Source organism: Coturnix japonica, chromosome 23, assembly GCF_054131305.1.
Source record: "Coturnix japonica strain WE chromosome 23, WE-NBRP24, whole genome shotgun sequence".
Lineage (NCBI taxonomy): Eukaryota > Metazoa > Chordata > Aves > Galliformes > Phasianidae > Coturnix > Coturnix japonica.
In genome coordinates, this window is record NC_140685.1 from 3,512,911 (window position 1) to 3,526,114 (window position 13,204).

The 13,204-nt window shown below is 38.8% G+C and overlaps 1 protein-coding gene across 12 annotated transcripts in view; it reads left to right on the forward strand.

The window, feature by feature from the left end:
• The first annotated feature begins 1,807 nt into the window (after window positions 1–1,807).
• The window catches only part of QTGAL (queuosine-tRNA galactosyltransferase), a 98,126-nt gene continuing 86,729 nt past the window's right edge, over window positions 1,808–13,204 (forward strand). For 7 of the 12 annotated variants that reach the window (XR_014936753.1, XR_014936752.1, XR_014936756.1 and 4 more), the window contains exons 1-4: window positions 1,808–1,873; window positions 5,721–5,837; window positions 5,968–6,067; window positions 9,614–9,678. Coding sequence is in view for 5 of the 12 variants with exons in the window: in XM_015879843.3 (XP_015735329.2) it covers window positions 1,823–1,873; window positions 5,721–5,837; window positions 5,968–6,067; window positions 9,614–9,678 (333 nt within the window). In the remaining 7 variants the exon portion in view is untranslated. Of the gene's footprint in view, window positions 1,968–5,720; window positions 5,838–5,967; window positions 6,068–9,613; window positions 9,679–13,204 lie in introns of all 12 variants that reach the window. The other 5 variants (XR_014936755.1, XR_014936754.1, XM_015879844.3 and 2 more) reach the window with 2 other exon arrangements.

The window sequence follows — 13,204 nt, forward strand, 5'->3', positions numbered from 1 at the left end:
TTGTTTAAGGTATTTTAGGCTTAGTTCTAGCAGGTTACCGGTCTCCTCATTTGTATTGGTTGCATGTATTTGGTTATGCATTAGGTGTACTTTTGCAGAACAAAAGCAATTATCTTTTTTTTTTTTTACACTGTTTTTGCCTCTGGTCTAAGATGTGATTGAAGTGCTGCATCCATTAAAGGAAGAGAAATGAAGGATCTTTTTTAAGGGAAGAATAGTTGAGCCTCTGCTAATAGAAGGCTTAAACAGAGGAACTGTACCATAGGAACTGCAGCTCTTATTCAGGGTATAGGGATGATCAGCAAGAAGTTGTGTGCAATAAAAGGGAAAATATTAGGCAATAAAACCAGCTCTAAATCTGAGAGCTATCAGGTATCAGGATCTCTTTGCTAAGTGGAAAAGTTGTTAACCCCTAGGCTGTAGGGGACTTAGATATCACAGCAAGATCTACGGTAGGTATTAAGAAATTCAGTGGGTGAAGATGGTAAGGAATGGAAGACATGTGAAGATGTTGAGGAATCTCTGTTACTGGAGTGAGACCTTTGGGAACAGGACAGCTCTTGTCAGCAATGGCAAAGGTGATCTCATCTCAGGACAGTAGGACTACCACAATTTGCTTCTGGAGTCCTTGTTCTGCTCAACAGTGCTGTAAACAAGAATACTGCATCTCATTCCTTGTCACTTGGTTGTGATGCTCTATGAAAATCAACTGATCAGTTTTGGAAGCTCAGAGCAGTCTCTGGGGGAAGCTGGGTGCTGAGGTTGGAATCAAGTCCCACTGAATGGTTTTTGTGTGTTCATGGGCCATTAAAACTCTGTCCAGGAGACTCCAAAATGAAAAATCCCATTTGAAATAAATGCATTTAGCTGTGCTCTGTGGTCAGCTACAGAATGTAACTTTGAAAGTGGTTTTGATTGGTTCTCTTTCCTTGGGGGAAGGAAGCGAGGGGTTCTCTGTGTGTCTTGTAGGCTGCTTTGTATCATCAGGCATTGGTCTGAGTGAGCTTCTGTGTGGTTCAGTGTCGGTAAAGCAATGCTAACTTTGTTAGATAAGGCAAAGCATGCAGGCAACGTAGACATGCTAGCAGTCTCTGTCGCCAGAATAACTGATGGCACTTAGCAATGCTGTTCGCTGAGAGATTAAACCCAGGCTGGATGGAGAGAAGCTGTGCAGATAATTCCAAATAGATTCCCGGGGTGAATTACCGCTTGGCTGCCATCCTCACCTCCTCAGTTCTCAGCCTGGTGTGCCAGCAAACATTTTAAGATAGCTGTGCTGTGTTTGCTCCTCGAATTGTCTGGCTGTGTAACAGGCTCTCCAGATAAACACGGCTAATCTCAGGGTTTTTGCTCAACAAGGATTGCTTTGTGTTTTAATCATCCTGAATAGGTTGTTGTGCAGGGCCTCGTCCTGCGGTCCTTTTTAGTTGTGAGTGGTTGCACGACAACAGCTTCACTAAGCAAATGATTGATGATAATAATCATTGCCAGTGAAAAAATGCACGCGTTTTAAGGAGATTAGGAAATAACAACATGGAAAACAGGGCTGTTTAAAGCATGAGGATGTGCTAACCGGAACAAATATGAACGGGACGTGTGGGAAACTGCGGGCACACTGATTAATTAGCGGCTATAGATCCACGCTGGGCCGAACCATCCCGACGATGTGAGGCTTTAAACCGGGCCCGACCGCAGCACCGCCCCAACACGGCTCTTCCGGCCTCTCCGAACCGCCTCTCCCCGCTGCTGTCAACGGGAAGGGCGTGAGGGAGCGGGGCGGGTCCTGAAGTGAAAAGGGGCGGCCTGAGGGGCGGAGGCGGCCATGGCGGAGGCGGAGAGGGCCGCAGGGAGCCCCCCCGGCGCCGTGCAGGTGGTACGACGTGTCCGGAGGGCGGAGCGGGATCCGGGCGGGAGGGAAGCGTCGTGTTGAGTTGTGCTGAGTAATGGTGGAGGTGCTGCGAGGGCAGGTCGTGTGTGTTGGATGTTTTATTGTCTTTCATTTGGGCTGGGGCCTGTGGGAGCGAGGAGCTGAGTGTGTTCGGTTGTGTGGACTTCAGCCCCTGCCATGGGCTGCCCACGGCCCATCCATGTCCTCAGGCACCTCCAGGGATGGGGCACACAGCTGTGGGCAATGCTGGGACCTCACGAGTTAAGGATTTCCTCCTCGCATTAAACCTAAGTCTCCCCTCTTGTACTTTAAAGCCATTCTCCCTTGTCCTATTGCTGTCTACCCCTGTAGGAAGTTGATTTCATTCCTGCTTACTATGAGCTCTCTCTGTGTACTGCTGTCAGGTCTCCCCTTGGCCTTCTCCAGGCTGAACAAACCCATTATGCAATGTCAACCCCTGCCCAAATTTATATATGTACCACTGGTATGGTTTGGCAGCAGTTTATGTTTGTATTTAGTGAAGCAAACATTCTTGTACTGGAAAGCAAAGTAGCATAGACAGTTAGGCAGGTGGAAATGGGGAGCTTCATAGAAACTCAGATCCCTTGCTGGTCTGAAAATCTTTCTAGGCTCTATATAACTTGAGAGATAACTTGTGAGATGTGATAGAACTGGTAGGTTTCTGCCAACGACCTCAAGTGTTAGAATGGTTTGGGACAACAACTGATTCACAAGCTTTGTTGCAGGGTAGCATTCAGACTAATGTAAAATCCTCAGTGGTGTTTAAATGATTATTTGAATTCATTTTCCCCACCCGGGTGCAGAGGTAGGAGCCAGTATGAACTGAAATGTGCTGAAACCAAAAGCATCATTTCACTTGGAATTCTCACTAAAGAAGGATGGAGGTAATGCCAGAAATAAGAGATTTCTTGGGCATAGGACATTCCATTGCTCGATATCTGACACTTCTTACTATTATTTTAAGCTCAAGTTTCTCCATTTCAGTCTTGCAGTTGAGTTGTTTTTCTGTAGTGTAGCTGAGAATGGAAGGAAGGATGTTTTTGTTGAGTAATACATTTGTAGAAGGGAGGGGGATGAAGTATCCATTAACTGTCCAGCATTGCCATTTTTACCATAGATCAAAACTTATTTAGCACAGGAGCCAAGAATTACAGTCTGCAGCTTAGTCAGGGCAGAACTACTATACTAAAAATGCCTGGAATAGCTTCAGGCTTCATTCTAGTGTCACAATGCTTAAATCCAGATCTGGTTCATCATTCTGTATTTTAACTGTGCTTTATCTGTAGGCCATGAAGGGCTTCTCTGTTGGATGTTGCTATAAATCAATCTCAGGTAAAGGAGAGGATGATTTTGACACAGAAAAAGATGCTACTTATTTGCAATGCATGTCTCTGTGTTGGTTTAAAATGGTTTGAAAGTGCATGATGTGTATTTCTAATTCTGTAGTTTTCAAATATAGAAGTGGTTGCTGCAAGGAGCACTTGAATGATAATTTGGGCTGCGAGTGGGAAATAGTTGTTAATTAAAACTGTAGGATAGGATTTGAGAGGTGAGGGGAGAACTGTTCCAGATCTCCGTGATGCTGGATGTCAGGGATTGGCTCAGCAGGGCAGTGACAGACTGCACACTGTGATACATTAGCGGTGATGGAGCTGATGTTGACCTCATCTTGAGACAGAGCAACTCGACAAGATCTCATGAGCTTACTGTCAGCTGACTTTGTCCTGCTAATCTGCACTTGTGAGATGTAGCCTCTTAGTTGAGGCTTATTCCTCTTTAAATAAGCCAAGGAGACTGGTGTGTTCTGGCCACGCAGTGGTAGAGGCCAGCTTATGGGTACTCAGTTCAGCCCTGCACCCTGTTGTGACAAGCATCTGGCTTCTTGTGATGGTAGTCATGTGAAAGTAGAACTTAGTCACAGTGATCAAGAACGTGCTGGCCTGTTTTGAGGTGCTGTGCTGAGGTCAGAGCATCTTGGTGACATCACATGTTGGTGGGTTACTCCCTCAGTGCTGCCGTTAAATGCTGTTTTTGGTTCAAGCTACACAGAAAGCTTCTAACATGGTAAATCCTCTGGTAAATCTGACTGCTGATCTCCCCTGAGTAAAATCAGGAGCTCACCACAAAAAAAAAAAAAAAAGCTTACAAATAAGTTGCATTTTTCCTGTGATCAGGATATTTATCTTGTTGCAAGGCCAAATTTTTACTGAGTTAAATAGGAAAATGATTATTCTGGATGTCCAAAACTGCATTGGAAAAAGATGAGGAATACTTTTTGTTCTGAATGAATAAGGTAGGTTGATTAATGTTAACATTTAGGGACTTATTCTAATTGCTGTCTAGACATAAGGAATATTGAAAACCTGGGTACTTGGAATATCTTGCTTCGGCACCTCAGAAATGCCTGGTTTTGAAGTCTTGATATACTAATCTCAGAAGTTACTTATTTCTTTAACTGCTTTGTTTATCTCTTTACAACAGAGATCAAATAAATTCTTTGTTTAAACAGTTCAGGTAGCTTTCCCTCTGCTTAAATCCCCCTTTTTCCTGTTACAGCATCCTGTCACAGATCAGGGTTTAAAGTGCTACAGGTTTTCTTTATTTTGCTGTTTATGTTTTTTATATTAATCATTGTACAAGGTAATATATGAATACTGAATCTGTGTACATCCTACGCTGTGAATGCAAAGAAACAAACACCCAACAGAGCCAAATTTGCACAAGGTGTATCTGCTTAGTGATACATTTGCATGTGTTTCACAATGTGTGTTTATTGGTACACAGAGGAAATCTTTGACAAGTCCATTTAGTTACTCTTCTAGTTTTCTTTTTGAAGATTTTCACGTGCTCACAATAGGAACTAATCCTCTCTTCCTTCAAGCTTTGCATTTCTGGTTATGCACTGCACGATAAGGGGTTTGAGTTCTGTTTCTAGGAACTTAAAATGTCCCATGAGACTTCTGACAAGTTACTCATGCCCTGTGCCTTAAGTTCCCCATCTATTATAAGCTGCCTTAACAGGTACCAGTTTGGACTCTCCCTTTACAAACAGAGCTGGTGTGTGATTACTGAGATTAATTTCTTAGGACTTGCGTGCTGTGAATGTGAGATATTGTATTTTGAGATACAGAAACATTTTGGGGGTTAAAGGTGAGAATAATGATGAGTACTGTGACAGAGGAATCCCTCATCTATGATTTCTAACCAATTTTAAAGTTATTTCAGGTAGGTTTTCGCATTTCACGAGTATGTGGCTGAAACAACAGAGGCTGTAAGAGGAAAACCTGTGGTTGAAATGGTAGACGAAGGAAGTAGGTCATAAGTCATCTTCTGGTGTGTTTGATAACAGTTTTAGATAGAGCCATATTCAAAACCTTGGCTAGAGCCCAAAGATACAGGCTGCATGTGTAAGCATCACAGTTAGACAGTAAGTTTAACAAAAAGTTGATGAGTAAAGTATATTAATGTAAGGCAGAACTGAAAGGTGTTTTATGAAATGATACTAGAAACAAATTAGTGTGGCGTTACAGTTGTTTTTTTAGCATTTTTGGTTGAGCAGTTGTACTGTTTCCTTAAAGATTTACTAAAAGTCATCTTGCAGAACTCAAAAAAGGTGAAGTTTGATATAAACGTGTGTTCTACTTTCGTGTCTATTGAAAACAAGGGTCCCTAGCCTACTTCTGTATTCTTAAGATGCACTTAGTTTTACAAAGATCTGGCACTTCCCGTTTTTAAATGAATGTTCTTGTACTGTAAATAGATTAAAAATTATAGTACTTACTAACATTTTGTGTTGTCTGTTTTCTTGTAGTCAGTCATTGTGCCTGTTCACAACAGCGAATGTTGGCTGGATGAATGCTTAAAGTCAGTTTGGGAACAGGATTTTAAACAAACCATGGAGCTGTCAATCTTTAATGATGCCAGTAAGGTACGTCTCAGACCCTGCTTAAAATACTGGCTAAATAAGTATTGTCTGCGATAGGAGTTTTTACTTTGGATTATGGTTGGTTTACCACGCAAGTTAGAATGGCTGCATCTGTGTTATTGTTTTTTCCTAGGATGGTTCAGCTGAAATCATTGCAAAATGGAAGATTAAGTTGGAAGATGCTGGTGTTCCAGTAATTGTTGGTAGTAATGATTCAGCTCAGCCTCGAGGAGGTATGTAACATAGCAGTGTCTTCTTTTGTAAATGACTTTTTTTGAGAGGTATGTGGTTATGGTAGACATCTGTTTTTTACTTTGAAAAGTATCTTGGTAGCCCATTTGCATTGTGATGGGGGGAAAAAATACCACCACATTTCTTTCCAGATTTCCATGTTCAAAAGCTTATTCTAATTTAGAATTTGGCCCCGTTGTTTTTTGGCTTTGTAGGATTTGTTTATATGTCCAGGAAAGAAGAACTTGGCTTGATACTTGTGCTCTACTCAGCGAAAGAATTTTGTTTAATTGTAGTGTACACAATGTTGTTAATGCTTACAGCTTTACTGTGGCTTTCTGATATCTGATTTGTCTTCAAAGGATGTGTTTTAAGAAAAAAAAGACAGACAAGATCTCTTTAAAAGCCATTTAAAAAGTAAATATTCTTCAGGATTGTAGAACTGGCCCTAAAAATGTGAAATAAAGGACCCAAAGAGCAAAGTTACATGGAAAAGTTTCTTTTCTTTTTGAATCTCAATCCTGATTCCGAACCACTTGAACAATCTTCCCCTTTTCGAGGTTATACACCCATCACTACAAGCAAGGCAATTTAATTACAAGTTATAGACTTTATTCATGGCGGCTGTGTTACATAATGTGAAGATTGAGGGTTTCTACTGTTGCCATTGCAAAACTGCTGATTTAAAACAGGGTTAAATTCACAATCCAAGCCAATTGTGGAGTTTTGCAATTGGCCTGTAAATAACCATCGAGTTGAATTATGAAGTACTTTGCTGTAGAATGAATATACAGATGGTGGGATATGAACTGTGAAACTTTTGTATTTTTTATTTTAAATCTCACTCTCTTTTTGTTAGAATTGGAAGATAAACCAGCAGTTGGTTTTATGAAGGGGCAGAGGGGAGCTGGTGATCTAAAAAGCTAAGCAGGCTGTGATTTTTTTCAGCAGAAAAGTCAAAGAATAATACAGAAGGCTGTTAATTATGGTATGTAGGGAAGCTGGTAGCAGTGCTTTTGTTAACACCTTTTGTTACATATTTTCAAATTTAACAAAATATTTTCTATCTCTAGTTCTTGTTCCAAATTAATTCATTAGTAATGTGTGTGATCTACTTGTCAGTTTTCCTAGTGTGATATGTTGACAGTAATTTCTGGCAATACTCTGAAGTCAGTTCACCTTTGGACTGAAACGAAGTTGGAGTTGTGAACTACAATGACGATCCCGTGCCATTAAAAAGAGATGTCAGATTAGTTTTCGTTTTAACACGTATTTGCCAGTGTTAGCACAGCCAAAACCTGAACAAGTCTTTAAGAAATCGTAGGGTGGGGGGAGGGCACAGCTGTGAGCACAGTTTTAAATAATAGTATGAAATGCTTTTTTATTTTTTTATTTAAAAAACAAAAAAAACCAGGCTTATTCATGTGGAAGTCAACCTCAGGTCACCATTAGAATGAGGACATCTTTTCTTCTTGGTTGTTACATTTTAGGAGCAGGTTACTTGAAATCCATAGTATTTGTTTGCTTTCAGTGATTTACTTTTATTATGTTAAGGGCTAGTTACAACTGTAAGGAGTCTTTCCTTTAATAGAAGATGCTTTACTACAGAAACAATGTACTAGTCAGGCTTCACATCTTCAACTATTTACACAAGATTAGGATTTATTTCTGATTCTTTTCGAACATGTAAAAGAAAAGGGGGGACGGAGGAAAAAAGAAAGGGTCACTTGCCTAAAAAAAAAGGAAACCTTTTTCTTTCCAAGAGTAAGGAATGTTAATATCTCACTGAGGCTTAAGTTTTTACGGTTGTAACCATGGTAACAGGCTCTTTTCACCAAGTAAGCAGGCCTTACAAAACTCAGAGACCTGGCACAAACATTTGATTTTCTTCAGTAGAGTAATATTAAAGAAATTCTTTCCCTCATGCCAAACATAGAGTTCATTGTGGAGAACACTTTTTAATATCTGGTTTCTTCTACAGGGGGCCAAACAGCTCATTTTAAGAATCTTTACAATATGCACATTTTCTTCTCCTTCCCTAAAAGTTACCATCTAGTGTGAGAAAAGCTTTAGGGCAACTTCTGTCCTTATCTTAATAATAACTTTTCTTTCTAACTTTTTCTCACAATGTATATTTAATATGTCATTATTTTGTTTGATTAGAAGATCTGGGGTATTTCAGACAGCTCTCACAGTTGTCACCTTGTGGTTGTCTTTGAGTCTCCTTCACTTTTTTTAATTGATTCAGAGCAATTCATTAGTATTTATCCTGAGGACAGTTGAAATGATGGGGTATTTTGAAATGCAGGATAGAGATGGAAATCCAGGCTGCTTTACAGCTGTTAATGGTATATCCGAGTATTGATTGACGTTGAGCAAATTTAGTTATATCCTGTACTTTTTCTTTAATAAGATCCTCTGCAGTAATAGGGTTTCTGTTGCTTGGCATGTTCAAACCTGCTAACTTGCATCAGTTGTTTCCTGCTAAAAGTGCTGGTGCCAGGGCTCAGCACTGCTGTTGTGTTGGGTTCTGACTTTGCCAGCTGCCTTTTTTTCTGCCAAAAGAAAAGAGAATGAGAGTAACTGTATATAAGTATTAAGTATTCATACGTGTATAAAAGGTTATTTCTAAGTACACTGTAAGATATCAATCCAAGAAACCTATAGAGAAGTTAAAGTGACTAAGTAGTCTCCACAAGGTGAGGATTAAAATAATCAAAGTACTTAAGAATAAAACAGTTATAAGGAAGAGCCTTTATCGCTATGGTTGTGTTGGCAGTTGATATAATGTTCCTTTGAAGCAGTAAGCAATGCAGTAATAAGTCTTTTTCTCAGTTAACTCAGCAAAATAGCCAAGGAGCTCGTGAATTAAATTAATTGAACCTTTGAGCCCAGCTAAATTTGTTTCCTGAGCAAATTTGAAGCTGTATCATATAATTTACATAAGACTGACTCTTTTTCAAATGCAAAAATCGGGCATTTTAGAAGTGATAATGTTTAAAATTACCCCACTCTGAGTGGTGGTGAGACTTTCAAGCTTTATCTTTCTAGTTTTCCCATTAAAGAATTAAAAAAAAAAAAAACCACACCCTCAACGGTATTACATATACTCAAGTTTTTGTATTTGCTTGTTACATACAAAGTATGCAACATGGAACAGAACTTTATCTTCTGTTTGTTACGATCAGATTTGAGCACCTGTATACTCAGCCTTCTTTTTCAGCAGTACTGGGTATGAGATCTGGGTATCTGGGCTCATCAAGATAAATATTATTTATTGTCTATGTTGGGAGGGGTAGTAAAAGTCTAATTCTGCTTATTGGTAGGATTTTAACACATGTGGTTGATAACCACACAGAGAGTAATACTGAAATGAGTATATATTTAGCTATTTTAATGTTACCTGGTTTTAATATGGGGAAAAAAAAAAAAATCATATTTTTCCTAATACTGATTTTCTTGTTTTCTGTAACCTGTTCAGAACTGCAGTAATTAAAATAAAATAAAAAATCCAAAGCCACATAATTTTATATTTGTTTTCTCAACAGTTGGATTTGCTAAAAATCAAGCAATAATGCAAAGCTCAGGAACCTATCTCTGCTTTCTGGATTCAGTAAGTTAATTCATTTTATTTAATTCCATTTTCTCAATAATATTCTTTCATTCTTTGTAGTGTATCGGTTGGTTTGCCATAAATACAAGCTCTTGAAAGGTGTTTGGGTGTTAAATACATTTGTAACCCTACCGTTGTCTTCCAAAGTGTAGGAAGCCTTATATCATTGTTTGATTCTATGGGATTTCACAAGAAGTTGTGTGCAGAGTTGTGTAAAGTTGCTATTTAGGTGTTTTTAGGATTTTTGCTTTCTCATATGCTTTAGAAAGTGGCATAGATGAGAAACTAAGAGCTAATCTGCTGGGGTTTTGGTACAGAATTGGAGATGCCTTGCCTCCCATCTTGAATATATTTTTTTCCCCATCCTTTGTTGGGCTCCTTCAGTGAACCCATTCAGTTCACTCACCTGCAGATAACTATCTGACTTTATGCAGTATGATATGCAGTGAAGGGTTTCACAAATATGCATAGCTGATCTGAGGAGCGGTGCCGTGTGGCTTGGATCAGGCAAGAAGAGCAAGACCTTTAAGGCTCACTGATCTCATGTAATTTCACCTGAAGATTAATTCTTTCCTCTGAATTGATTGTGGTTTAGGAGGGAATGGTTGCTGGAAGTGTAGGTTTTCAGATAGACTATGAGTTAACATTATGATTGACTTTGCCCGTTAGAAAGTGTCATGATCTTTTTCATGAGAGCAGGGATGCAAATTCCACAGCCTTATAACCACACAGGTTTTAATTTGGGTACTCTTTCAGGCTCTGTTTGTTGTACCAGCTGGGTAGAAAGGCTTTTTTGATTGTTGAAATTTTGTGAATTAATCAATGTACTACTTCAAGATATGGCTAATCACTGCTGTGTTTCTTTTGACTCAAGGCAATGTGGCAGAAGTTTCTTGTCTTTTAAGAGGTTTAACAGGTTTTGCTGTTGGTTTTTCTCACTTGTATTTTTTCTTTTATTAAACTATTACTATGTTTATCTGCTCAGTTTTCTTTTTTAAAGTGTTTGAGTTTGTCCTGGTTTCTCATTGGTAGTGTTTTACGCAGCATACTTAATGTTTGTATACCACTTTATGAAGAGTTGAGCTTTGAGATGCTGCATTTGATACATACTGGTTTGTCAGAAAACAAAAACTGAGCATGCATTGAACACATGGGACTCAGAATGACTTATGTGAATCAATGGGTGTTTGGGTCAGGTTTGAGCACATCAAAAAGAAGTGCTTTGTATTCAGTGCTGAGTGTCAGTGTCTGCTTTGTAAACAAATTATTGTGAGGAAATAAGAGTGTGAAATCCACTGATCTGTTTTTGATTACCTGATTCTCCAAATAGTAAAAACGTGTGGGTACTATAAATTTTGCCATGGAGTATTTTAAGTGATGGCAAGTTTGTTAATATGAATAAACTCTGTATCCCTATCTTTTTGTTTTGCTTCAGGTAGGCACAGTTCCCAGCACCAGTTTAATTTGCACGGATGGTTCCACAGATTTAACTTTCCTATGCTATATGTTGCTGAGACTGTTTTATATGTAATATGAGGAAAAAATAGACCTTAACTTTGATTTGCAAAGTTCAGGCACTCCAGGATTTGGCAGAGACCACATTGCATGGAGTGTTGTAGGAAGTACCCAGGATGGGTTGTGTATGTACTTATGTTGTTGGAAGTTAGTTGCAATCTGTGTATGCACAAGTGAGAAATCAGCTCTGTATTCTTGTCCCCTGGAGCTTTTGATCTTTTGTCTCAAAATTGTCTAAAATAATTTACAGAGGTAAATTTTTGCTAGTTCTTTCTTTTCAGTCCAGATAGATGTAGTTGTTGTTTGCAGATCATTAATAGTAAGCTAGAAAATGAAATTATTTAAATGATTTCTATGAATCTCGTCAGAATTCCTAATTTATTTGCCTTATGGTGTTTGTACAGTACTCACCTTTATGCTGCTGTGTTGTTTTTTTTTCTACTTGCTGACTGGCCGTGCAGGACAGGAATCTATTACATCTGTTACGAAATCCAATCAGCAGTAGTTTTGAATTTCTGCAAGATTATTCTAAGTTTGTTTCAGATAATTAGGACTTACTCAAAGTGATTTGATTGAGAATTTTATGTATTCCAATATGGATAAGCACTGAAGAAAGTACCAAGCCTTTGTGTTTCACATTTCTATAACTGCTGTAGAGCTAGAGGCTTCAAAATAAAAGTCATTCTGAGCTACCAGGAGCCTAATTTTGGTACAAAGAAATAATAAACAATTGACTTCAGTGTTTTTTGTACTGTTTTTCCTTGTGGCGACCATTGTTTGCTGAAAACAGGTCAGAGGAAATAAAACTCATGTGGAAACTGCTACAAGTCTGAAAGTTGCTCAATATTTTGACCGTAGTCAGAGAACGTTGTGATCATAGCCAAAACACAGATGTTGCCAGCTGTTTAATAGCTCTGCTTCTACACGCCACCTACCTTCTTCATTTCAGTTACCAATGCAGTGTCAGGCTCCATAGGGAGGAATGTTGACATCAGCCGTTTGGAACGCACTGCGGTAATGCCAAAGAATTGACCTTCAGATACAGCAATAATTGCAAGCTTGGTGTAGATGGATGTGGAAAGAAATAGGCTGTATCAATAGTCTGCATACATCTCATATAGGTGGTGAAAAATATTGTCTCTCCTTGTGCACTCATTTCACTTATGCGTCTTTGGGAGTACTGGCTCCAGGGAAATGGTCTCCCCTGCCATTCCAGCTGGAGTCAAGCTGCTTGTGTTATGTCTCTCAACACAGATTTGCGAGGACAACAAATTGGGAAGAAATGTGGGGGGAAAAAAGGTTACAGAGCTCAGAACTGTCAGAATTTGATCAGCCTATTCTAGTATGAAGTGGCAGCTGTTTGACTAATAGCTATTATGGAGTTTCGTTGCTGTAGCTGTTGTTACAGATTTCATTTCTAAACTACTGAGGCCTTTTTCCCACCAGTGAATTAGAAAACGTGAAGATACTTAACAAATTGTGCTTATTGTACTCACAGAAAATCTTGGTCATGATGACAATAGAATTCACTCGTTATGCTAATACATTTCACAGTTAGTTTTCCTCCTCTTCAAGTTATCTGTGGCTATTTTATCTACCAGTTGCATTTTATCATGGTGTTAGTTTGTCAGCTCTTTGGTGGTCATTTTTGCTATAAGCATTCAGTTTGCTTTAGCACTGCAAGAGGGTTATACCAAAAATTCATTGATCTGAATTTCTGTGTTCATTGATGCTCAAACATACACATACATCTATAAAAACATGTTTATTTAAAGAGAACATACTTGCATTAGATTCTAAGTAACGTTTCAGTCTTCTGTTATTTCAGGTTTATTCACTGTTAGAGGATTGTTGACTGCTTAAGAAGAAATATAAACATGTCTTCTTATTTGACCTGCAGTATTTCTGGCCTAGTCATGTTAATTTGAGTTCTCACAGGAAGATTTTAATTAATTTTATACTGATGGAATGTGTTATTCACGTGCTCAAGGTCACCAAATACATCCTCCCA